The sequence below is a fragment of the Muntiacus reevesi genome, chromosome 18 (genome assembly GCF_963930625.1).
Source record: "Muntiacus reevesi chromosome 18, mMunRee1.1, whole genome shotgun sequence".
Taxonomy (NCBI): Eukaryota; Metazoa; Chordata; class Mammalia; order Artiodactyla; family Cervidae; genus Muntiacus; species Muntiacus reevesi.
This window is the reverse complement of record NC_089266.1, coordinates 23,552,269-23,575,492: the sequence shown is the minus strand read 5'-3', so window position 1 is coordinate 23,575,492 and position 23,224 is coordinate 23,552,269. Positions and strand designations below refer to the sequence as shown.

The 23,224-nt window shown below is 36.3% G+C and overlaps 1 protein-coding gene and 1 non-coding gene across 3 annotated transcripts in view; both read right to left on the bottom strand.

The window, feature by feature from the left end:
- The window catches only part of NPEPPS (aminopeptidase puromycin sensitive), a 109,673-nt gene that overhangs the window by 15,755 nt on the left and 70,694 nt on the right, over positions 1 to 23,224 (bottom strand). For both annotated transcript variants that reach the window (XM_065911135.1, XM_065911137.1), the window contains 12 exons: positions 21,925 to 22,046; positions 13,921 to 14,028; positions 12,467 to 12,667; positions 11,915 to 12,011; positions 11,765 to 11,798; positions 10,663 to 10,777; positions 8,241 to 8,405; positions 7,290 to 7,394; positions 6,808 to 6,868; positions 5,438 to 5,547; positions 2,607 to 2,670; positions 701 to 840 (listed from right to left, as the gene is read on the bottom strand). In XM_065911135.1, the coding sequence (XP_065767207.1) occupies positions 701 to 840; positions 2,607 to 2,670; positions 5,438 to 5,547; positions 6,808 to 6,868; positions 7,290 to 7,394; positions 8,241 to 8,405; positions 10,663 to 10,777; positions 11,765 to 11,798; positions 11,915 to 12,011; positions 12,467 to 12,667; positions 13,921 to 14,028; positions 21,925 to 22,046 (1,322 nt within the window). The remainder of the gene's footprint in view (positions 1 to 700; positions 841 to 2,606; positions 2,671 to 5,437; positions 5,548 to 6,807; positions 6,869 to 7,289; positions 7,395 to 8,240; positions 8,406 to 10,662; positions 10,778 to 11,764; positions 11,799 to 11,914; positions 12,012 to 12,466; positions 12,668 to 13,920; positions 14,029 to 21,924; positions 22,047 to 23,224) is intronic.
- Positions 23,062 to 23,168, bottom strand: LOC136150372 (U6 spliceosomal RNA). Its single transcript, XR_010659806.1, has one exon. It is a non-coding gene; the product is annotated as a U6 spliceosomal RNA (small nuclear RNA).

Here is a 23,224-nt window from a genome sequence, read left to right as displayed (position 1 = left end):
CGATGCCCTCCTCCAGGGGATCTTCCCGAACCAGGGATCAAACCTGTGTCTCCTGCATCTCCTGCATTGCAGGTGAATTCTTTACTCACTGAGCCACCTGGGAAGCCCATAATTCCTATCAGGAACCTATAATTGGGAGAAAAATTTGTAGCAGATATTTTCTTTTCTTTTTTTTTTTTTTTTGTAGCAGATATTTTCATTATGAAAGGTAGAGTACAGAATAATGAAAAATAATATTTACTGTTATTTTTGCGAAATGACTTTAAAACACCAGCTAAAAGGAACTTCCCATTTCAGTGACACAAACTGATTATTATGTCTGATCTCACTTGATTATAGTTGTACACCCACGATGACAACATATCACTGAAGTTAACATGTCACTACAATGACAGGGCAGTTTGAAGTTGCAAGACTACAAGTGTTTTGGTTAATGTAACTTTATACAGAGACTACTCTTGTTTTCCTCTTTAATCCTATCCCTTTGTAATTGCTTATTGACCACTCCCTTACCTGACATAAAGGCAAATATCTAGACAATATTAAATTTCACATAAGAAAGTTTAGAAATGTCTTTTTCTTTGCAAGTCCTAGACCAAAATGAATCAGTAGAATTTAGAGCCAGCCATAAAATGCACACAGGAAATGAAAGAAATCAATTTAGTTAAGATAAAAATGGCTATGGCCTTTCTGGACTCACCTTCACCCACTGGTCTGGTTTGACATCTTTTAAAACTATATTCATCTCTGGCTTGTCCATTAGAATCTTCATTTTGGCATGGCTGGAATCTTCACTAGTAGAGATTGTGATAGGAACCATCCACTGGGGACACTCTTCTCCTTAAGCAAGAGAATAACAAACAGAAAAGTTGAAAATAAGTTTTCACTGGAAGAAATAGAAAGGAAGGTACAGAGAGAGGACTGGTGTCCCATGTATGGGCTTGAATCTGTTAAGCCAATAGCTCCTTTTTAATGATACATGAACTCTTCTAGGTAACCTGAATAATAATAAAGAGTTTACTAACAAAATCACAACAGCCTATAAAAAAAGAGAACAACAGAATCTGTATTTGTGTAGAATCACAAATACAATGATTTTGTTGTTTTTCCCTTTTCAGAGCAATATCATGCTTAGTCTGCTTAGTCATGTCAAACTCTTTGTGACCCTACGGATTTTAGCAATAGAGATAATGATTTTAATGATAAAAGACATTTTGAGTGGGTTAAAGCTCTCACATAGCACTTAAAAACAAATTCTAAAGTGCAGTCTTTAATAGGTATATATACTGCTGAGACACTGTGATAGGATACACCTTGGGAGTTGTTAGATTCCATCACTGAGGAGTCATACCTAAAAGCCAAAGGTTTTGTAAGACAAATACATACACTCTTTCAAGTATTAGCAAAATAGATTTTGCATTAAGATGCCAAACAAAAGTAAGTCATTGCCCAGTACATTAATGGAACTATCTTAATCACTTAAGTAGCTTTATGCTACCAGGCTAAACCACAAATGAAAATTCTCTCCTGACACTAGGATAATTCAGGTTTTAATACAGCCTACAGTGGTCACAGAGTATTAGAAAAACCCGTAAAACCTGTCAGTCATACAATGCAGATTGCAGGTATATGTGGAAAATAGCAACTGCGACATTATTTATTTAGATAATAAACCTGTCGTCTGATCTATCAGACACATTTATTAAGACAGTATTTCTCAATGCTGGGAAGGCTAAGAGTTGAAGTCTGTGCCACTTAACCCTGCTAGAGTGCATCATCATTTGGTGGGTTAAACATGAAAAGGTGGTGGTTCTGATATACCTCTCTCCCTGTTGAGAACTATTTTAAAGGAAGTGAGAAAGGTGCAGAAAAATACTTCTTAATTTTTCAATTTATCTTTTAATTCCCTGGGTACAAGAGTCTAAAGTCATGTAGAAATATTTAGAAAGCACAGTTGAGTGGTAGTTAAGAGTATAAACTTATATAATGCAACTATCTCATTTGAATTCCTACTCTTTTACTCATTATATAGGTGAACCTGGACAATTTAACTTACCTAGTTATGCCTCAGTTCCCTCATTTGTAAAACAGAAATAATATGACCCACTTAGTAGGGTTGCTGAGAGTACAAAATAAGGGTCAGTTATAGTGCTAATTAGCACAATGACTGGTACAAAATAAATCTAAATAATCATTGGGCTTTATTTGCTTAGCTACTTACTATGGCCAAGATTTTTTTTAAAAAGTCACTGTGTATACACTCAGTACACAAGTATACCAAATGTACTTAGTACACAGGTGCATAAGACTTGGTACAAAATTGTATACCAAGTTTTCTTTCAGGGATTCAGGCTAGAGACATGACTTCTTGATGTTTATATCCTTATTCATTCATTATAGCCTCCAATAACACAGAGAGACATAGAATACTACAAATACCCTAAGAACCTCCTTTTCCTCCCCTATCATTTTTATTCTATTACCATTTCCTTGTTTCTATTTAATTCTATTATTTTTAGATGGATAATTATTTATTATTAGTTTGAACACTACTGGTATAGTATCCAAATTTATTGATTAGCTCCCATGTATAGCCATTTGCCTACCAACATATGGTCCACTGGCACAGAACTTCTTTTGGGACAACCTCAGTACTCTGTCATCTTCTACCTAAAGAAGCAAAACAGAACAAAGGTTGTAGTAGCATTAACACTTTTATTTCTTGGAGGAGACATTTCTGTGACAAAGCACAGGTGAAACCAGTTCAGCCAAATGGCTCCTGAATACACAAAATGTAATGGTGAGAAACGTGAATGATACTACAGAATGGAAGAAAACGATTTCTCATCAAGGCCTCAAAATAACAAACTCTAAAAATAAAAGGCCAGGTACTGTGTAATATTGCCCTTGAGAACAGAGATGTATCCAGATATGAACTTCAAAGTTCCAAAAGGGATACATAGTTAACTTTTATGGAGGAGGGTTATGTGTTTAGTCTTTTCCAAAAAGTGGCAACATTAAATTAGCATGTGGATTCAATATTAAAAGTCATTTAGAATGGATACATATACACAGATGGCTGAGTCCCTTCAGCTGTTCACCTGAAACTACCACAGCATTGTTAATTGGCTTTACCCCAACACAAAATAAAAAGTTTCAAGTTTGGGTTTAAAAAAAAAGAATGACAAACATGAAAGCCCAACACGCCCTGTTTCAAAGGATGAGCTTTGCAATGAAACCCAGAAGTCATGGGAGAGACAGCAATGAGCTAAAAACAGAAGCAATAAAGGCCAGTACATTAAAAAAATACTTCAACAATACTCAATCTTTTGTTTAGTTATTGTTACTATACTCTGCTGCTGCTGCTACTGAGTCGCTTCAGTCGTGTCAGACTCTGTGGACCCCATAGACGGCAGCCCTCCAGGCTCCCCCATCCCTGGGATTCTCCAAGCAAGAACACTGGAGTGGGTTGCCATTTCCTTCTCCAATGCATGAAAGTGAAAACTGAAAGTGAAGTCGCTCAGTTGTGTCTGACTCTAGAACATTTTAAATAACACAAGCTATAACAGATTTAAGATCACCTAAATCAAATGTAAAATTGGGTCAATAACTTTTATAAAGGGACCAACTGACTATAAGAGACAGAACTGAAAACTTAAATCTGAGTGGGGAAGCAATGGCCACTTCAATGCCATAAAGGAACTACTAATGAACTTAAATACTACATCACTGATTAGTTATGTATCACACAGATCTCCTTGAAAAAGTTATCAGGTAACTTTTAAATAGATTCTGAAATAAAGCAAAAATATTTAAATTTAGGGACTAATAAGCTGAGAGACAGATCATAATCAAAATGCTATGTTGTAGAGCTCTCCTATTTGTAAAAGAACTGAGTCATAGGCATGCATTTTGTTGTAATGTAAAAAGGAGGATGAATTTGGCTATGCTTGTAGACCAAAAAAGTGCAAAAAAAAAAAAAAAAGTAAGATCTTGAAAGTATCTCGATGTTTTAAGTTCCTTGAGTCTCAATAACATTGGGAGGAAGTGGGGTATTAGTATCCTCTCTTCTGATAAAGTATTATGCTCTTAAAAGTATACTCTACTTGAAAAAATTATGGCCTTAATTTGCTTTATGTATAATCATTAAATAGTTTAATTGTTTTGAGGTATTGGCAGTTTTTGAGGGATAGAAATTCCCAGAAGTGAAAGCAACAATGATTGTTGGTACAGTCAGGTAAAATGAAAACCATCTGTCAATCTGTATAGAGTGTCAGTGTCAAGTTTGATCAAGTCATCTCCTGTAACAGACTAGTTCAAAGTGGAGAAAGAAGACTAGAAAGAAACAGAATGGTCACAATGGTAGCTCACTAAAGTTTTAGATATCTTTTCCCACCAACTAGGATTAATTGTGTTACCTAAATTGCCTTTTCAAATGCTTGCAGCCAATCTGAGAGGTCCTCCAATGTGTATACTTTATTATAAAATACAGTCATATTTAAGGTTAAGACGTGTCTCTAAAAGGTTAACTTGCAAGCACTTGTGCGCATTCTGAGAGTGCAAGGGCTGATTTAAATATCATCTAGATTCTTAAATTACAGAAAAGCAAATTTACTAACTTAAACTGCCACAATGAGAAGACTGTAAAATATTAGCTTTAGGGACAATGCAGAACCACAAGGACAAACACATACCAAAAAAAGAGCTATGAATCTTCCTCCCCAAAAATGAATGGAATTAATTCTCTATGCAGCTCATAAAATCACGGCAAAGAAATGTAAGAGAAAGATTTCACAATTTCATACAATTAAACTAAGTTAAGACAAACTTTCTGGTGTGCATGATAGGATGATGTATAATTTTCAGTCCTTCTGGAGGACAACTCATTTTGAACTACACCTGTCTAAATTCAGATAACAGTTCAACTAAACTGAATGCAATTCTAATCAAAATCACACTGCCATCCAACACTAACAACTAATTTTGAAGAATGGTATTATAAATGGGTATTGAATTTTATCAAATCTTTTTTATGCATCTAGTAATGCATATGCTTCTTCTAATTTGGTTCTGTTAATGTAGTAACTATGAGTCATACCTTGATTAATTTGTTTAATATAAAACCAACTTAGACTAAATGCATTCTTAGACTAAATCTCCTTTGGTGATTTTAGAATTATATCAACAATGTTACAGTGTTTTCCTCGAGGACAGTAAGAGCAGACAATACTTTGTTTTCCACCTTACCCATGTATAATTTTAAAGATGTGGGGCAAACTTTTGGGTATAGAGATAATAAATCACTGAGAAAAAGAGTATAAGGGCTGGTTTAAATCTTACTTAGAATACTTAAAGTACAGAAGAGCAAATCTGTAACACTGACTGAATTTCAGTTAATATAATATCAGACAAATTGAAAAACTTTGCGTAAGTTTACCTGTTCTGCTTCTACGTAAATGAGAGGGAATCCCATTTGTTTGGTCCAGGTATTCATCACAGCTGCTATAGGTTTACCACTAGCATTTTCTAAACTTTCCCAGAGATCCTCTAGAAGATAAATACAAACAATGAAAATCTAAAATGTCTACATTTTTATTTTTGTAAACAAACCAGAAATTCTATATAACTTGAAACTGCATCATTGACCAATTTTGTGTTTTTTTTCAGGTTCAGGAAACAGTGGACCAAATTAATGTTACCCTTGCCTTGCCATTAAGTGAACTATATTACAAATTGTTCCAATTTATTAAAAAATTACAGATTATAAACAAAAGACAAACAGGTGAGTTCAAACAAGAAACAGGAACAAACAAATGGAAACATATTCAAGAACACTACAAGATGATCATTCAAAAAATTAAAACTATTACACCCATTCAACTAACAGAAAAATACTCAATGCTGATGAGGCTGAAGTAAAGTTCACACAGTCAAACAACTCTGGTGGCTGAATAAGCAAAACAAGCATACAATGTAGCATAACTATAACAGAGGAATGAACAGAGGAAAAAGCCCTTAAAGAAAAATCCAAAGAATAAAGGTTTCACAAGACATAATTTTTGTTCTGAATCTTGACGAGGAGTTGCTCATTAGACAGGGGAGAAAGGAGCATTCCAACCAGACAGACTGTATATGTACAAAGAGGAAAGTACAGGGGAATTCCCTGGCAGTCCAGTGGTTAGGACTCTGCGCTTTCACTGCTGTGAGCCTGGGTTCGATCCCTGATTGGCGATCTATTAAATTCCTGGTTGGGGATTCTATTAAACACTAATGAATTACACAAATATTCTTGCTTTTTAAACTATTTTTGTTCATTATGGAACTCAGTTTCATAATCAATCAACTAGTACACCTTTATTCTTCCTTTTGACTCTAGTACCTAGTAAATCATAGACTATCATAAAATTTTAAGAATTTACTTTAATGGAAATCTGCGGTTCCACAAGTTCAACTCCTACAAATGGTTAATCTGCAGCTATTTTAATGGCCAATGGTCAATTAAGGGCAACAAAACCCACAAATCACCAGAAAAGAACAAGCTCTGGTAAAGTAAACAGAACTTTTCAGACTCTTGAGAGTGGCAAAACACTGGGCTGTGGCAAGCCGACCACTGGAAGCTGGAGGCTGACCAAGGGGATGACAGGTCCTGATTCATGCTGATCTATGACATAATATATCTTCAAAGAAGTCAACTTTATTTTCTATCCATCACATGGAAAATCAAGTATTTAGAAAAAAATAAAATATCGTACTCTGAATAATGTGCCAATATTCTCTCCATTTCTATCTCAAGTTATTAAAAATTACCTGTGGCAGCATTCTTTTGTTGGAACTTGGTTAAATACATGTTCATTCCTTTCTTAAAGTCCTGAGAAAACACAATTTTTAAAATCCAGGAGAGTCAGAACTCAGAATTATAGTATATTTTGACTACAGAGTACTCAAAAACTAATTTACTCAGTTACTTGAGTATTAGATTTACTAAAACACAGTAATGTCTATTGCCTTTTGTTTAAGAATGCATTCGCTTTGCCTTCTACTTTTGCTTTTTAAGTTTTATATGAGACTTCCACCAACCCCCAAAATATATTTGCAACATCATTCATTTAAGAGACCAAAACAGTCAACATAAAAAGAAATACAGACAAGCCAGAGTAATATTCTTATAGATTCTAAAAGAATTACTTAGGAACTTAACCTAAATAAAATCAAACTTTTCTTTTTCATGTAAAACTCTGTGGGATCACCATAAAAGAATTTAATTAATTAATTTTTTTTTTTTTTTTTACCTTATCTCCAATGTAGTCATGTAGCATTCGGATGACAGATGCACCTTTGCTGTATGATATTGCATCAAATATCTCATCAACTTCAGAAGGATGGCCCACGCTGACCTGGCAGACAGTGTGACTCAAGGTTAGAACAGGAAGCAGACTGACTGAACTACATACATACTGAATTACATAAAGAGCTTTCTAGAAAGACTCTTCTAACTCATAAGATACTTTTTGCCTTTAGGTGACTCATACTGTGTAATTGTTTAAAATAACTAATACTAATAAACAGAATACATAACACGATCCCCATCATCTCTTTAGGGCCTGGGTTCCAGTCTTGACACTGCTTTGCTGGAAGGCAAGTCACTGTGGATCTCTTTGGAGATAGGGAGGTGAAGGTAAGGAAGGGAGAGATGAAAAACATCTGACTTCTTGCACTTATTGGAATGGCTAACAGCTACATAGGACACAGGTTAAATATGTCAAAGTAGACTATAAGTCTAGCTCTTTGAAGGTAAATTTATACAAATAAACCAGCTGAAATAGGACAGATTAAGTCAAAAGAATTAAAATATATATGAAGCAATGACAACAACACAAGAATCTGTTTAGAATTTTCTTTAAAACAACAGAATCATAATATTACCTGACAGGTATGGTTCCCCCATTACTATTCAATAAAAATCTATTCAGTGAATGTTTATGGATACAGAAAACTTGCTTCTACAAAGATATAGATGTTTAAAATGAAACAGAGCTAGAACTTTGTACAGTTTCAAGGGGATTTTCTTTGTAGCTCACTCAATAAAGAATCTTCCTGCAGTTTCCAGATGGAAATACAAACTACAAAAGTAAGTGACATCACTCATGCAATTTTCAGAGTCCCAAGTATTTCTATTTAAAAAACCTACATATTTCACTGAAAGTGAAAGCAAAGGCCAATGACTGAAAATTACGTCTCACTTCAATGGGATGGCTGTTATCTAAGGCGTCAAGCTCCTGAGCTCGTGTATAATCAGCAGAAACAAACTGAGTCCAGATATCATACTCTGGGAAGCAGTGGTCTACACACAGATACTCAATCCATGATGCAAAGCCTTCATTTAACCAAAGATGAGTCCACCATTCCTAAAAACAGAAGATGGAAATATGTAAAGAAAAGAAGCTTGTCATTCCACTAATATAAAAACTACTCTGATGTCCCTTCCATTATACTCTAAAGCTCTTAACGAACTAAAATTCAATTCAAAACATTTAATAAATAACTCACATCTATGAACAAAAGAATTGCCAAAAACAGCCAACTGGTGACACCAGCATTATCACCACTGCTAAGTAACTTTTTGGTACTAAAGGTAGAAAAGGAGGAAGAAGGGGGATGAAAAACACCCTCAGGATGGAAAATGGGAAGAGAGTGCATCAATGTGTGCAAGAGCTACATTGTCATATAAAATTTAGTTTAATAAACAACTCTCTTTAAGAAACCAGGAAGTTATTAGGACCAAACAAGGAAAACTGGGAACTATCTCCATAATGACAGTGGAAAAAAATCGTTGCTGAGTGACAAGTTAAACTTTCTAGACAAACAGAAAACCAGTACTGCTTATACAAGAATTACATGAAATTAACAAAATGTCATAGCAGTAAGTTTAAATATAACTGGTATTTAAACATTTATAGAATATAAAATTCTCATTTGTTAATAAGAATTAATAGTGGAGTGGACAAAGAATATAATGGGTCACAGACAAAATCAACTTTTTTTTCTAAATCAACTTTTTCAAATAGAAATAAACTTTTTAGAAAGAGATTTCAATCTAATTTTAATTAAACTTGATTAAATCTCTTATAAAAAAAGCAATACTATATGAATTCAAGATAAAGGACAAATGCAATGGTAAAAAACAAAAGGGTATTTTAAAATTCTGAAAAGACCAAAGTTTTCAATAAAGTGATAAATGGCTATCTGTCTACATGCTTTGTGTACTTATTTAACTAACAGACTCCACTGGGATAAGCTGGTACAAAGCTAGTAATTTTCCAACTCTCTCTAAACCCCTATATTTCAGTTAATGAAAAACCTGACATCCAATAACTAGAAGTTACTCAAATACAACAAAAAGTTGTTTAAAAGCAACATGAGAATGCACACATTTCCCCTACTAAAATTTATTAGTGGAAATTTAAAAATAAAATCACAAAAAAATAAAACCTGCTCAACACAGCAAAAAAAAAATTGTTTGGTAGCAACAAACTTGCTGCATTAGGAGAAAGGAGCATTTTTGACATTTGAACACAGGTACTAGCATACTTAATTTCATGTAAAAGTATATTTCAAACAACCTTTTCTTTTTTACCTTTTCTTTTTTTTTGCCTTTTAACCCCTAAGCAAAATTTTAAACAACCAAAGCAAAAAGGAAAGGATTTATTTTCAAGGGCTGACTTTCTTTAGGAACTCTTTCAGACACACTGCTGTTTCGGTCGCTAAGTCACGTCCGACTCTTTGTGACCCCACAGACAGCAGCACGCTAGGCTTCCCTGTCCTGCGCTATCTCCTGGAGTTTGCTCAAACTCAGACATTTAAGAGTTGCTAAATGTTTTTCTTTCCTGCTTATTTCTGTGACATGTGGTCTCAACTAACATCCAAGTTGGGCTCTGCTCTTTGGCAGCCTAAAATGCCATCAGGAAATTTGGCTGGCTCCACAATCTCCAGTTCTTTCTTTGCAGAGGTACTTCTAGTTCACTTATTAAAAGCTGTGCTCCCAAGCTCTAACACAGTTGGTTGCTATAGATAGTACTCATTCAGAGTAAAAGGGAAAGGTCAAGACTAGAGGACAGAGATCATTCACTACAAACAATACAATAAACAAGGACTTCAATAGGACAGCTGGAAATTTTAATATAGTTCAGTTATTCTGTAGTTTCTTTGCCTTCATTTCTATCAAATTTCAACTTAAAATTTTAGGCAATGAAGAAAATGACCCTTAAAAACATTTCAACCTTATTAAAGATTAGCTTGCTATTCATCAGGTTACTTTACAGCTAGTGATATGACACAAGAAACTTCAGTTAGCCTGAATCTCACTGCATGGAAATTGTGTATCTAAGTGAAATCTCTTCCTTTCACCCAAATTAATATCATGACTTGCCCCATTTGCAGGCAGTATTTAGAACAGTTTAGGTAGTATTTTCTGTTGAATAAAGATTACTTATATGTTCTTAATTAATATGGATATCCTGGTGAAAACCTTTTCAAAATAAAGTTTTTTTTTATCAAAAAAGCTTTTTTGGTACCATGTGCCAGCCAAACCTGAAATACTATTTAGCCAACATAAGGTGTAGCAGGGAAAAAAAATGTATTTGAGCACTTAAAAATATTAAATACCATAGTAACAAGATTTCCAAACCATTGATGGGCGAGTTCATGTCCCACAACCAGAGCAACCCACTGGCGTGATGAAGAACAGGAGTTTTTTGGATCAATAAGCAATGCAGTCTCCCTGTGTTTAAAAAAAAAAAAAATTTTTTTAAAATAAAAGTATTTCAATAAAAGCAGGCATGCAGAAATGGGGGAGGGAGATTCAAAGAGTAAATAAGATGGTCAAGTTAGGCTTTAAAGATGTCAAGAAAACATTTCCTCAGAGTACAGAGGATAGAAAAAGTTCTGGGAAGATTAAAGACTACTCCAGTTGAATTCATACAAAAGAAGATCAAAGATGTGACACAAGTTTAATTATCAGTTTGTTTATAGGATAGCTGCCTGAAATTTTAGAAAAACTATCTAAAGGATTAGGGATTATTATGCTAAACAGAAAGTGAAGACAGTTCTTCCATTAAAAGCAGAGAAGTGGCAAGCTGAGGGAAGACGCATTCCACAGTCCCAAAAAGAACACTGAACAGAGTGTCCAAAACTTAGCTCATCGAAGAAGGCAATTGAAAGTAGAAGGCCAAAACTTGTTTACAGACATTGCTTTTAAAATTATACAACCCACATGTTTGTATTGTGGTGACAGACATGTAAGAACTTGGCTGCTGCTGCTGCTGCTGCTGCTAAGTCGCTTCTGTTGTGTCCGACTCTGTGCGACCCCATAGATGGCAGCCCACCAGGCTCCCCTATCCCTAGGATTCTCCAGGCAAGAACACTGGAGAACTTGGCTAGAAGACATTAAATCAGGGGAAGTTCTTCAAGCTGGATATATAACTATGTAACTACCAGGAGGAAGAGAAGGCACTGAAATGAGAAACTCAGCCAAAAATACATCTACAAATGCTACTAATGCCAGATGCTCACTTTAAAATCTTACACTCTCAGATAGTAGCACCAGAGGGTGTTCATCTGCATTCTTGAAATGTTCAAGGACATGGGGGAAGGTAGGAAAATTTATAGCAGATCATAAAGCAGAAGCTACTAAACTGTAATTAGGAGTGAAGCACTCATGAAATCAGTGATTTAAAAGACAAGGCAGGGTAAGACATCGTTAACATACCTATAAGTAACAAGGCCCCAGTTCTCCATGGCACCTTCATAAAATAAATATAAACATTTATTGATATTTATACATACTTCTTCTTGAAAAAATCATATAATTCAAAATAAAAGTTATTACAATTTATCAATAAAATGAAATTTACTTTACCAGCTGCAAAGTCTGCAATAGCAATGAGATCAATTTTAGGTAGAGGATAAGGAACATTGAAGTAGTCCTTATAAAAAGGCAGAGTTTTAGCAGCAACCTATAAAAGTATAAAGAAAAGAACCATCTGATAAATCCTATTGCCATTCCTACACAAATCCACAAAGGAATCCAGTTGCAAGCCAAATATCTCGGGTTACAAGAAACCAACCCTGGGGGACCCCACTTCCAAAGACTGCTTTAGCCCTAAGCTTTGTACATGTCAGCCAAACTTTAATCCATTTATAACTCAGTATGAAAAGTACAATTACATATATTCCCACCCACTCTCTAGGTTAATAAATTCCATTCTAATATTCTCTTAATCAGTATCTTTCAAAATGTTAATACAACACCAAAGTTGCTAGTTCCAAGATTCTATTAAAAGTAAAACCAAAGTAGCACAAGATATTTCAGATTAGATTATAAATAACTGTACTAATAATTGATCAGAAATGTAAATTCCCCAACCTGGAGTTACGGACTGTTGGAACAATCCTCTTCAAGTACAATTACCTCTAACGCAAATTTTCCTTGCTCTGCTTTGCCAACAGGGGTGTAAACACGGACACACACACCATCTTTTGACCTTGTTTCTACAAAGTCATATTCACCCACAACAAATGCCACCAGATATGTGGACATGACAGGCGTGCGAGCAAACTTCACTTCCACTACATTCTCATCATCAGGGGACGGCTTCCGATCAATCACATTCTTTAAAAAAAAAAAGGAAAATGTAACAGATTTACATTAAGTACCTTAGAGCAAACACCACCCCAAAACTCTAGGCTCTGCAGCCTTTTCTTCCCGCTTTCCAGCACTGCTTACTTCTCTACCCTAATTTACCCAGTACTATTACACTCTCAAGACTTTTCCTGTTAGGAAAGAAAGTGAACTGATGAAGCAAACACACTAAGAAGTTGGAGCTCAAGTGTTAAAACTACCAAGGATTTGAAAGGTGAAAGAAGCAACTTTTCTTGAATACCTATTAACATAACAGGTACTGGGATGTTTTAAGATTTTAATACTTTTCAAGTGAATGAAGGATAGAAGACAACAAATATTAATGAAAATAAAATATAGTTGTGAAACTGGACATTTCAAAGGGCACAGATTTCTATATTTAGAGCACATTCTGTATGAAGGTTGGCTCTACGCAAATTTGTGACAAATCTCGATTACTTTTAGAGTTCCCTAATTTCCCTCTTTTTCCTACTCAGGCTCTCAGTTTCCCCAAGTTCTTGCCAATTTCTCTTCCAAGTAAAACTTATTCAAGAACTGACCTGATAAATTCATTTGCATTAAACTGCAAATGAACATTTCAGTGTAATTTATTAGCTTCCTCTCTAAGAATATTTAAGAAGAGCGTCTTTAAGAAGAGAATCTACAGAATTCTCTCCACTAATAAAGGAAGCAAAAGCCAGTTATTTCAAGTTCAGTAGGTGTTTCCAAGTTCCCTAGACGCCTATTATAGTCTGCCGGCTACTCTATGTCTTAAATAAGGCAGTCTTAGACAACACATTTCAAGTAGTAAATGCTTATTCTATTATGAATGACATTCAATGACATCAGTGAAGGGAGCACATCCAAGAACACAACCAGTCAGAACCTAAATACACTTCATTACATGGCTATAACTTTTGGCATTTAGTAAGAATATCAGAATTTTTTCTCTCAGGTAATAGTTATTAAGTTCATTTCTTACTTTGAGTTCCAAATTAAAGGAAGCAGGTAATCTTGTTAACATAGCTTACAAGGAATTTCTTCCAGGATGCGGGAAAACTCCCCAAATAAGGCAATAAAAAGAGGGCTTACAAGAAACTAAGAACACTAACATTTGTGCTCCCATTATATGTCAAGTACTGTGCTGGGTGACTAGGTAGTTCCATGCTATCCCATCTAATCAGCAAACAAAATATGCTAAATGTTTATTCAAAATATAAGAATACTCACTAACACATACATACCATGTTTGATAAAGCTACTCTGTCTTTAGGAACAACCAATGAAATATCAAAAGTTGCTTTGATGGCAGGCTCATCCCAGCAAGGAAAAGCTCTCCGGGCATCAGTAGCCTTAAAAAAAGAATATGAAATATGAACTATCACTGAATGAACCTACCGGGCTATTTCATGAAGTAACAACCATTTCTTTCTTTCTATCATTCATTCATTCACTTTTTCAAATATTTATTTTCGACTCAGTGCTAGGCAATAAGCTAGGCACTGATTACAAAGAAAATACAAGGTAGCACTTTCACATACAACACATAAAACTGTCAGCATTTGACCTACTTATTTAAAGAGCTCTCATCCTTTCTGTAAGCATAGAAAAGAGTAATAAACTTTAAAGCAAAATAAGATTTAGTGGTGCAGCAGAATATCAGTTATAAAAGAAAGAATCTTTAATAAAATAGAAACAGAACCGCTGATAAGATTCTGTATCTTAAAAAGAACAAACAAAATGTGCAGAGGTAGAGAAAGCATATTGTTGTTGAGCCCCTCAGTCGCGTCCGACTCTCTGTGACCCAATGGACTGCAGCACACCAGGCTTCCCTGTCCTTCACCATCTCCCAGAGTTTGCTCAAACTCATGTCCATTGAGTCAATAATGCCATCTAATCATTTCATCCTCTGTTGCCCCCTTCTCCTCCTGTGCCCAATCTTTCCCAGTATCAGCGTCTTTTCCAGTGAGTTGGCTCTTCCTATCAGGTGGCCAAAGTATTGGAGCTTCAGTATCAGTCCTTCCAGTGAATATTCAGGGTTGATTTCCTTTAGGATTGACTGATTTGATCTCCTTGCTGCCCAAGGGACTCTCAAAAGAGTCTTCTCTAGCACCACAGTTCAAAAGCAACAATTCTTCGGCACTCAGCCTTCTTCATGGTCCAACGCTATACAGACTTTTGTCCGCAAAGTGATGTCTCTGCTTTTAAAGACACTGTCTAGGTTTGTCATATCTTTTTTTCCCAAGGAGCAAGCGTCTTTTAATTTTATGGCTACAGTCACTCTCCGCAGTGATTTTGGACCCCAAGTAAATAAAGTCTGTCACTGTTTCCATTGTTTCCCCATCTATTTGCCATGAAGTGATGGGATCAGATGCCATGATCTTAGTTTTCTGAATGTTGAGTTTTAAGCCAGCTTTCTCACTCCCCTCTTTCACCTTCATCAAGAGGCTCTTTAGTTCCTTTTCAATTTCTGCCATTAGGGTGGTGTCATCTCCATACATGAGGTTATTGATATTTCTCCCAGCAATCTTGATTTCAGCTTGTGCTTCATCCAGTCCAGCATTTTGCATGATGTACTCTGCGTATAAGTTAAATAAGCAGGGTGACAATATACAGCCTTGACGTACTCCTTTCCCAATTTTGAACCAGCTTGTTGTTTCACGTCTGGTTCTAACAGTTGCTTCTTAATTTTTGTTTGTTTCTTTTCTTTTCTTTTTTATTGCCTGAACAGCATGTGGGATCTTAGTTCCCCATCAGGGATCAAACTCATGCCCCCAGCCGTTAAAGTGTGGAATCTTAACCATTGGCCTGTCAGGGAAACATATACTTCTGAAAAAGGATTTCTTGGGGCTTTCTTGGTGGCTCAGTGGTAAAGAATCCACCTGCCAATGCAGGAGACAAGGGTTTGATCCCTGATCTGAGAAGATCCCACGTGCCATGGAGCAATAAGCCCCCTGTGCCACAGCTACAGAGCCTCTGCTCAAGAGCGCAGGAGCTGCAACTACTGAGCCCATGTGCCTTAGAGCTTGTGCTCTACAACAAGAGAAGCCACGCCAAAGCCTGCATACCACAACTAGAGAGTAGCCCATGCTGACCACAACTAGAGAAAAGCCTGCACAGCAATGAAGACCTAGCACAGCCAATGAATAAATAAACAGTTTTAAAAAAGGATTTCTCGAAGGAAAAATGTGACATATCTGACTGTACTGTCAAAGAAATTAAATAAATTATGAATTCTACTAAACAGTAAATAAGATATTTGAAAAAGTAAGTAGACTGTAAGGAAAAAAATACACAGAAAAATTCAAATTAGGAGCAGCACTAAATAAATGAGTTTATACGAGAGGAAATTAAATGAATGACACAGATAATAAGTCTAAGTTTCTATTTTTTTTTTTTTAAATGTACTTATCTATCTGACTGCATTGGGCCTTAGTTGCTGCACACAGGATATTTTGGTGTGGTGGGTAGGTTTCTCTCTAGTCGTATCTAGTTGTGGGTGACCCACAAACTGGAGAATAATACCAAAGAAGTTCTTGCACTACGGTGAAGGTTCTGAACCCCAAGTAAGGCTTCCCAGCCTAGGTATTGGACAAAGGGACTGGGAATCCCCAGGAAATCTGGCCTTGAAGGTCAGCGGGATTTGATTACAGAACTTCCACAGGACTAGGGGAAACAGAGGCTCCAGTCTTGGAGGTCACAAACAAAATCTTGCACACACCAAGACCGGAGGAAAGGAGCAGTGACCCCACAGAAGACTGAATCACAACTGCCTGCTAGTGGTGGAAGGTCTCCTGCGGGGATGTGGGTTGACAGGGGCTCACCACAGGGACAAAGGCATGGGCAGCATCAGGCCAGGAAGGCCCCCCTTGGCATAGTAAACCCTCTTGGAGTTTGCCATTAACTCTACCATAGGGCAAACAACTACCAGGGAGGGAGTGCAATCACACCCATCAGCAGATAACTGGATTAAAGCTTTACTGAGCAAGGCCCTGCCCACCAGAGCAAGACCCAGTTTTTTTCACTGCCAGTCCCTCCCATCAGGAAGCTTCCACAAGCCTCTTAGCCTCCTCCATCAGAGGGCAGATGAAGAAGCAAGAAGAAGCAGTCCCACAGTCCCACAGCAGCTAAGACAAAAACCATAACCAAACACAAAGTTAATCTCAACGAAAAAGCAGGTTATGTCACAGATGAAGGGACAGGATAAAACCACAGAAAAACAACTAAATGAAGTAGAGATAGGCAACCTTCCAGAAAAAGAATTCAGAATAATGATAATGAAGATGATCCAGGATCTCGTGAAAAACAATGAAGATGCAAGAAATGTTTACCAAAGACCTACAAGATTTAAAAAAACAGATGAATAATATACTAGAAGGAATCAAGAGCAGAATAACTGAGGCAAAAGAAGAGATAAATGACTTGGAGGGCAGAATGGTGGAAATCACTGCCGCAGAACAGAATATAGAAAAAAGGATGAAAAGAAATGAAGACAGCCTAAGAGACCTCTGGGACAACACTGAATGCACCAACACTCACATTATAGGGGTCCCAGAAAGAGGAGGGAGAGAAAAAAGACTTAAGAAAATATCTGAAGAAGTAATAGCTGAAAATTTCCCTAACATGGGAAAGGAAAGAGTTAACCAAATCCAGGCAGCACAGAGTCCCAGGAAGGATAAACCCAAGGAGGAACACACTGAGATACATAGTAATCAAACTGACAAAAATTAAAGACAAAATACTAAAAGCAACAAGAGAAAAACAACAAATAACATATAAGGGAACTCCCATCAGGTTATCAGCTGATTTCTCAACAGAAACTCTACAAGACAGAAGTGAACAGCATGATATTTTAAAGTGATGAAAGGGAAGAATCTACAACCAAGAATACCCAGAAAGACTCTCCATCAGATTTGATGGAGAAATCAAAAGCTTTCCCAACAAGCAAAAGTTGAGAATTCAGCACCACCAAACCAGGTTTACAACAAATGCTAAAGAACTTTAAGAAGGAAACACAAGAGAAGGAAAAGACTTTCAAAAAATAAACCCAAAACAATTAAGAAAATGGTAATACGATCATACATACTGATAACTACCCTTAAATGTAAATGGATTAAATGCACCAACCAGAAGACATACACTGGCTAGGCAGATGAAAACACAGGCATGATATACTTCCACTTACATCACCCTGCCTGACCCCCTCAAATTGTATGGAACTATTTTATATTATTAAGTTAATCATGTTCCCAATATGGCTTAAAATTATAATTATCTTTTATTTTTTGTCTGGCTATTGATTGGGAAAACTGATAAACACCTTTTACTATGGTGATTATGAAACTATTACTCACTTTATACCATTGCATTATGATTGGTCAACAGAAAATTAATAGAACTCTATATCACCAAACAAAACTACAATTTAACAGAAAAACCTGTAATCACTTTTTAAAATCCATATGCTTATCAGAATTATCTTGAAATTTTTTGAAAAATACAAATGCCCAGGTATTGCATTTTTTCCTCCAGAGCTCCAGGTATGTTTCTAATGAGCAGTCATGTTTAAAAACAACTGGACTATATGATGATCTTTTACTCTTATCTAGTTTGTTTCATTTTTTCTATTTCATATTCAGTCCTCCCACTTCATTTAGTTTATGTTTTCCAATTTCTCCATCTTTTTCTTTCTTTTAATGTTCTTTCTCAAGCCTTTATCAAGCATAGTAGAAAAGCTTATGTATACACATACATAAATAATATGTATGATATATATATATTTTAGAAAACTTATGAATTTTTGCCTAACTAAAAACTAATATATTTTGATTCCACTTGTTTGACTTAGTATGAATAGAATGCTAGATTTCTAAATAGGAAGATGAAATAAGCAACAAAGGTTTACCATATAAAGGAACTATAGTCAATATCATGTAATAAACTATAATGGAAAATAATTTCAAAAATGATATATGCATAACTGAATCACCTTGCTTTGCACCTGAAACACTGTAAGTCAACTATACTTCAATAATATATATATTAAGCAAAAAAAAAAACCAAACAAAGGACAAAGTGATAAGAGCAATCAAAGGTACATTTAGGGGATAGACACTAGACCTAAATCTATTATTAAATTATGTTCCTGAAGAAGACATCAGAACAGAAACATAATGAACATGCAATAGAAGAAAATACTGCTATACTAATGAAAGATCTAAATCTGAATATAAGTAGGCTTCACCAATTATTAAAAGTTAATGAAAAGTGAACACTTGGTAAAAATTTTTAGGTACAAAGAAATAATTTAACAAGCAATCACAAAGAAAATAAAACAAAATTTTAAAATGTGTTACTCTACAAAGGGAGAAGAGACATTTTAGTATGACTCCTCCCATTTGACAAAATGAGATGTAAAAGACTTTAGAACAACATATTTTTTAATATTTATTTTTATTTATGTATTAGGCTGTGCCAAAAGACAGAAAACTTATCATTAGCAGACCTGCCTTATAAGAAATACTGAAAGGAGTCCTGTAAGCTGAAGTGAAATACAGTAAATGGTAACTCAAATCCATACAAAGAAATGAAGAACACCATGAAGGGGAACACATAGGAATTATAAACACAGCATAAATATTTTCATTTGGGTTTTGTCTGTTTTTCATTTTTGGCTGTACCACACAGCTTACAGGATTTTAGATCCCAACAAGGGATCGAACTTTGATCAGTTCCCTGTAGTGGAAAGTCCTAACCACTAGCCTACCAGGGAATTCCCATAAACATTTTTATTTGTAATTCTTTTTCTGTTTTGTCTTTAACTCTGTCTTTAAAACGCAACTGTATAAGGTAATAATTAGAAAACGATTGACAGGCTTAGATGTATTAATACTATATAAAGATCAAATTTTTATGACAAGAATAGCATGGAGTCAGGAGCTACAATGAAGCAAAGTTTTTGTACATTAGAAAATTTTTCATATTAACCTCAACTATATTGGGTTTCTTAAATATTTGTTTATTTGGCTGCGCCAGGTCTTAGTTGTGGCATGCAAGATCTCCAGTTGCAGCACATAGGATGTAGGTCCCTAAACAAGAATCAGACCTAGGCCCCATGTATTGGGAGCTCAGAGTCTTAGCCACTGAACCACCAGGGTGGTCCCTAGACCAACATTTACGTACCTCTGAAACAAAAACTGTAAGCCAGTTGTATCACTCTTAATGAAGAAGTTGGGCTTGTTAAGGGAAAACTCACTCAAAAGAACATTTACGTACCTCTGAAACAAAAACTGTAAGCCAGTTGTATCACTCTTAATGAAGAAGTTGGGCTTGTTAAGGGAAAACTCACTCAAAAGAAACCGTGGGGTGTCTTAGTTAAAATGTAAGAAACTATTATGTGATTTGGAATTTGCCTGAATGATTTGGAGACAAATTAAGGAAGAAAGAATTCTAAGTTGAGGGCTGTCAGAAAGTGAAGGCAATTTTATCAGTGAGTATTATCTTTTCCGTTAATATAAAGAGTGCAAACTACAGCAAGCCTAAGACTGCAGTTGGTAAAAAAGCAACAGTCCCTCATTTTAACCAAGAAAGGGAGTTGTTTGTCCTTTGTGATGAGCAAAACGACCTTGTTTTTGTCTGTGCTTGGAGAAAATTATGAAGGGTCCTTGTTTTGTCTCACCTTATCATGGTGTCAAAGTAGTAACCTTGTCTGAGGTTGGCACTCTGTTTATATCCAACAGGAAAACACCACGTATTAGCTTCAGTGCTAGGACAACTTCTGATGCCAGAGGCTGTCTACAGCCATACCACTCTGAATGCGCCCGATCTCATCTGATGTCAGGGGCTACACTTTTTTTCTTCCCCTTCCCCCAACAAATCTTTTAACATGTTCAGTAAAACTGGCTGAATACAAAGGCAAATGAAAGATTTTCTGATATCCCAATACTTAGGAAGTACACCACCCACATATTCTCCCTTTAAATACCATTTAGAGAGACACTCCAGCAAATCATTCTAAGATGAAGAAGTGCTCAAAAGGGCTAGAGATAAGCAGTGGTATCACACTCTCACATACACACAGGTAACAAACTTATATTTAATATATACATATATATAAAATCCATATATATCTGTATATAGCTATATATGCATACATACAGGTAACAAAACTTCAATACCTGGATTGCTTTTATACTTTGTACCTGTGGCTTTTCTTACTAAATTAATATTGATACTGTTATAAAAATATCATTCCCCAGCCCACATCCCTAATTCTCTCCCCTGTATAATAGAGATAACTGAATATAGAGTAAAAATTTCAAAATCATTCATACAATTACGGTTACAGGCATCGAGCCTCAAATAATCAGGTGAATAAGAGAACAGACCTTTGTCAAAGATCATGACTTTTTTTGGCTGCCCTGGGTCTTGGCTGTGGCACATGGGCTCTTCACTGCTGATGTGGGCCTTCTCTACTTGTGGCAAACGGGGGCTACTCGCTGGTTATGGTGTGCAAGCTGCTCACTGCCATGCACAGGCTCTAGGGTGCGAGCTCAGTAGTTGTGGCGCATGGACTTTGTTGCCCTGCAGCATGTGGAATCTTAGCACCTAGACCAGGGACCAAGCCCATGTCCCCTGCATTGGCAGGCAGATCCTTTCTTTCTTTTGAAAAAAAAAAAAAAAAAAATTATTTCATTATTTATTTTTGGTTGTGCTTTGTTTTCGTTGCTGCGTGCTTTTCTCTAGTTGCAGTGAGCGGGGGCTACTCTCTGATGTGATGCGCAGGCTCCAGGGTGCACGGGCCTCGGTAGTTGTGGCGGGCAGGCTCAGCAGTCGCGGCTCCTGGGCTCTACAGCACAGGCTCCATAGCTATGGCGCATGGGCTCAGCTGTTCCACAGCAAGCGGAATCCTCTCAGACCAGGAACAGAGCCCATGTCTCCTCCACCAGCAGATGGATTCTTCACCACTAAGTCACCAGGGAAGCCTCTGGCAGGCAGATTCTTAACCACAGGTCCACGAGAGAAGTCCCAAGATCGTAATATCTTAAAGTATGCATGCGTGCTAAGTTGCATCGGTCGTGTTTGACTCTTCGCAACCCCATGGACTGTAGCCCGCCAGGCTCCTCTGTCCATGGGATTCTCCAGACAAGAAAACTGGAGCGGGTACCCAGGGACTGAACGAGCATAGGCAGGAGGACTCTTTACCACCAGCGCCACCTGGGAAGCCCGTATTTTAAAGAATACCATACCTCAAACTGTGTGACAGCAGCATAGCGCACCTCTCCAGAAGGGGTAGTATATTTACTTCTATAGAAACCTTTCATTTTATCATTCAGCTCGCCAACAAAATCTATCTTTAAGGTTCCTGTACCTGTGATTGAAGATAAATGAAAACACTTTCATGGAGATATTAAGTACAAATTATCAGAAGGATGTCATTAAGCATTAATTCATAGCTATTGACAAAGTTGAAATCATTCCTTTCTTTCTCAAACACCCCTCTTGGCAATGTAGAGAATATAGTATTTACTAAAGTAAATGCAAACTAATCCTAAAGGAAACCTTAAAGTCATGTTTAGAGTGACTGCTAAGAAAGTTCTTTAATTTTATTAATGAGTTTCAAATTATCAATACATGACAAGAAGGAAAAGAAACAAATATATTCAATGTATGACCAGCTATTATGCACTGGCGCTTTAAAAATATTTAGTTGGGTAGGCATTGTCTCCATTTTGTGAGATGAAGAAACTAACCCTGAAAAGTTAAATCACTTGCCCAAGGTCATACAATTAGTAAGTAGCAAGAATGAGATTGAAAACTTAGGTCTATTTAATCCAAAGTTCATGCTCTCTACCAATTATGCCTTACAGATTGATCCTTTGCTGAAACCTAGGAATATTAAAGAAATAAATTTAAACCAATAATTATTAAACGCAAATAAAAATACAACCTGAATACATATTCTATTGTTACATAAGAGCAAAATCAATTTAGACAAAATAGGTTTTTTTTAATTGAAGTATAGTTGATTTACAATGTTGTGCCAATCTCTGCTGTATAGTAGTGACTCAGTTATACACAGAGACATTCTTTTTATATACAAAATGAGAGTTTTTACGAATATATATACAGCTGACTCTTGAATAATATGGGGGTTAATCCACCTATAATTTATAGGTGCTTAGTTGCTAAGTCATGTCCGACTATTTGCAACCTCATGGACTCTAGCCTGCCAGGCTCCTCCATCCATGGGATTTCCCAGGCAAGAATACTGGAGTGGGTTGCCATTTCCTTCTCCAGGGGATCCTCCCAACCCAGGGATTGAACCCTGGGTCTCCTGCCTTAGCAGGCAGATTCTTTACCACTAAGCCACCTGGGTAGCACAAAAAAACATGGAATGATTCACAAATTTGCACGTCATTCTTGCGCAGGGGCCATGCTAATCTTCTCTGTATTGTTCCAATTTTAGTATATGCACAGCCTAAGGAAGTACAATAAAAGCAACTAACACCTCCAGAGGCACCGTTGGGACAGGGGCCTTCCCTATCT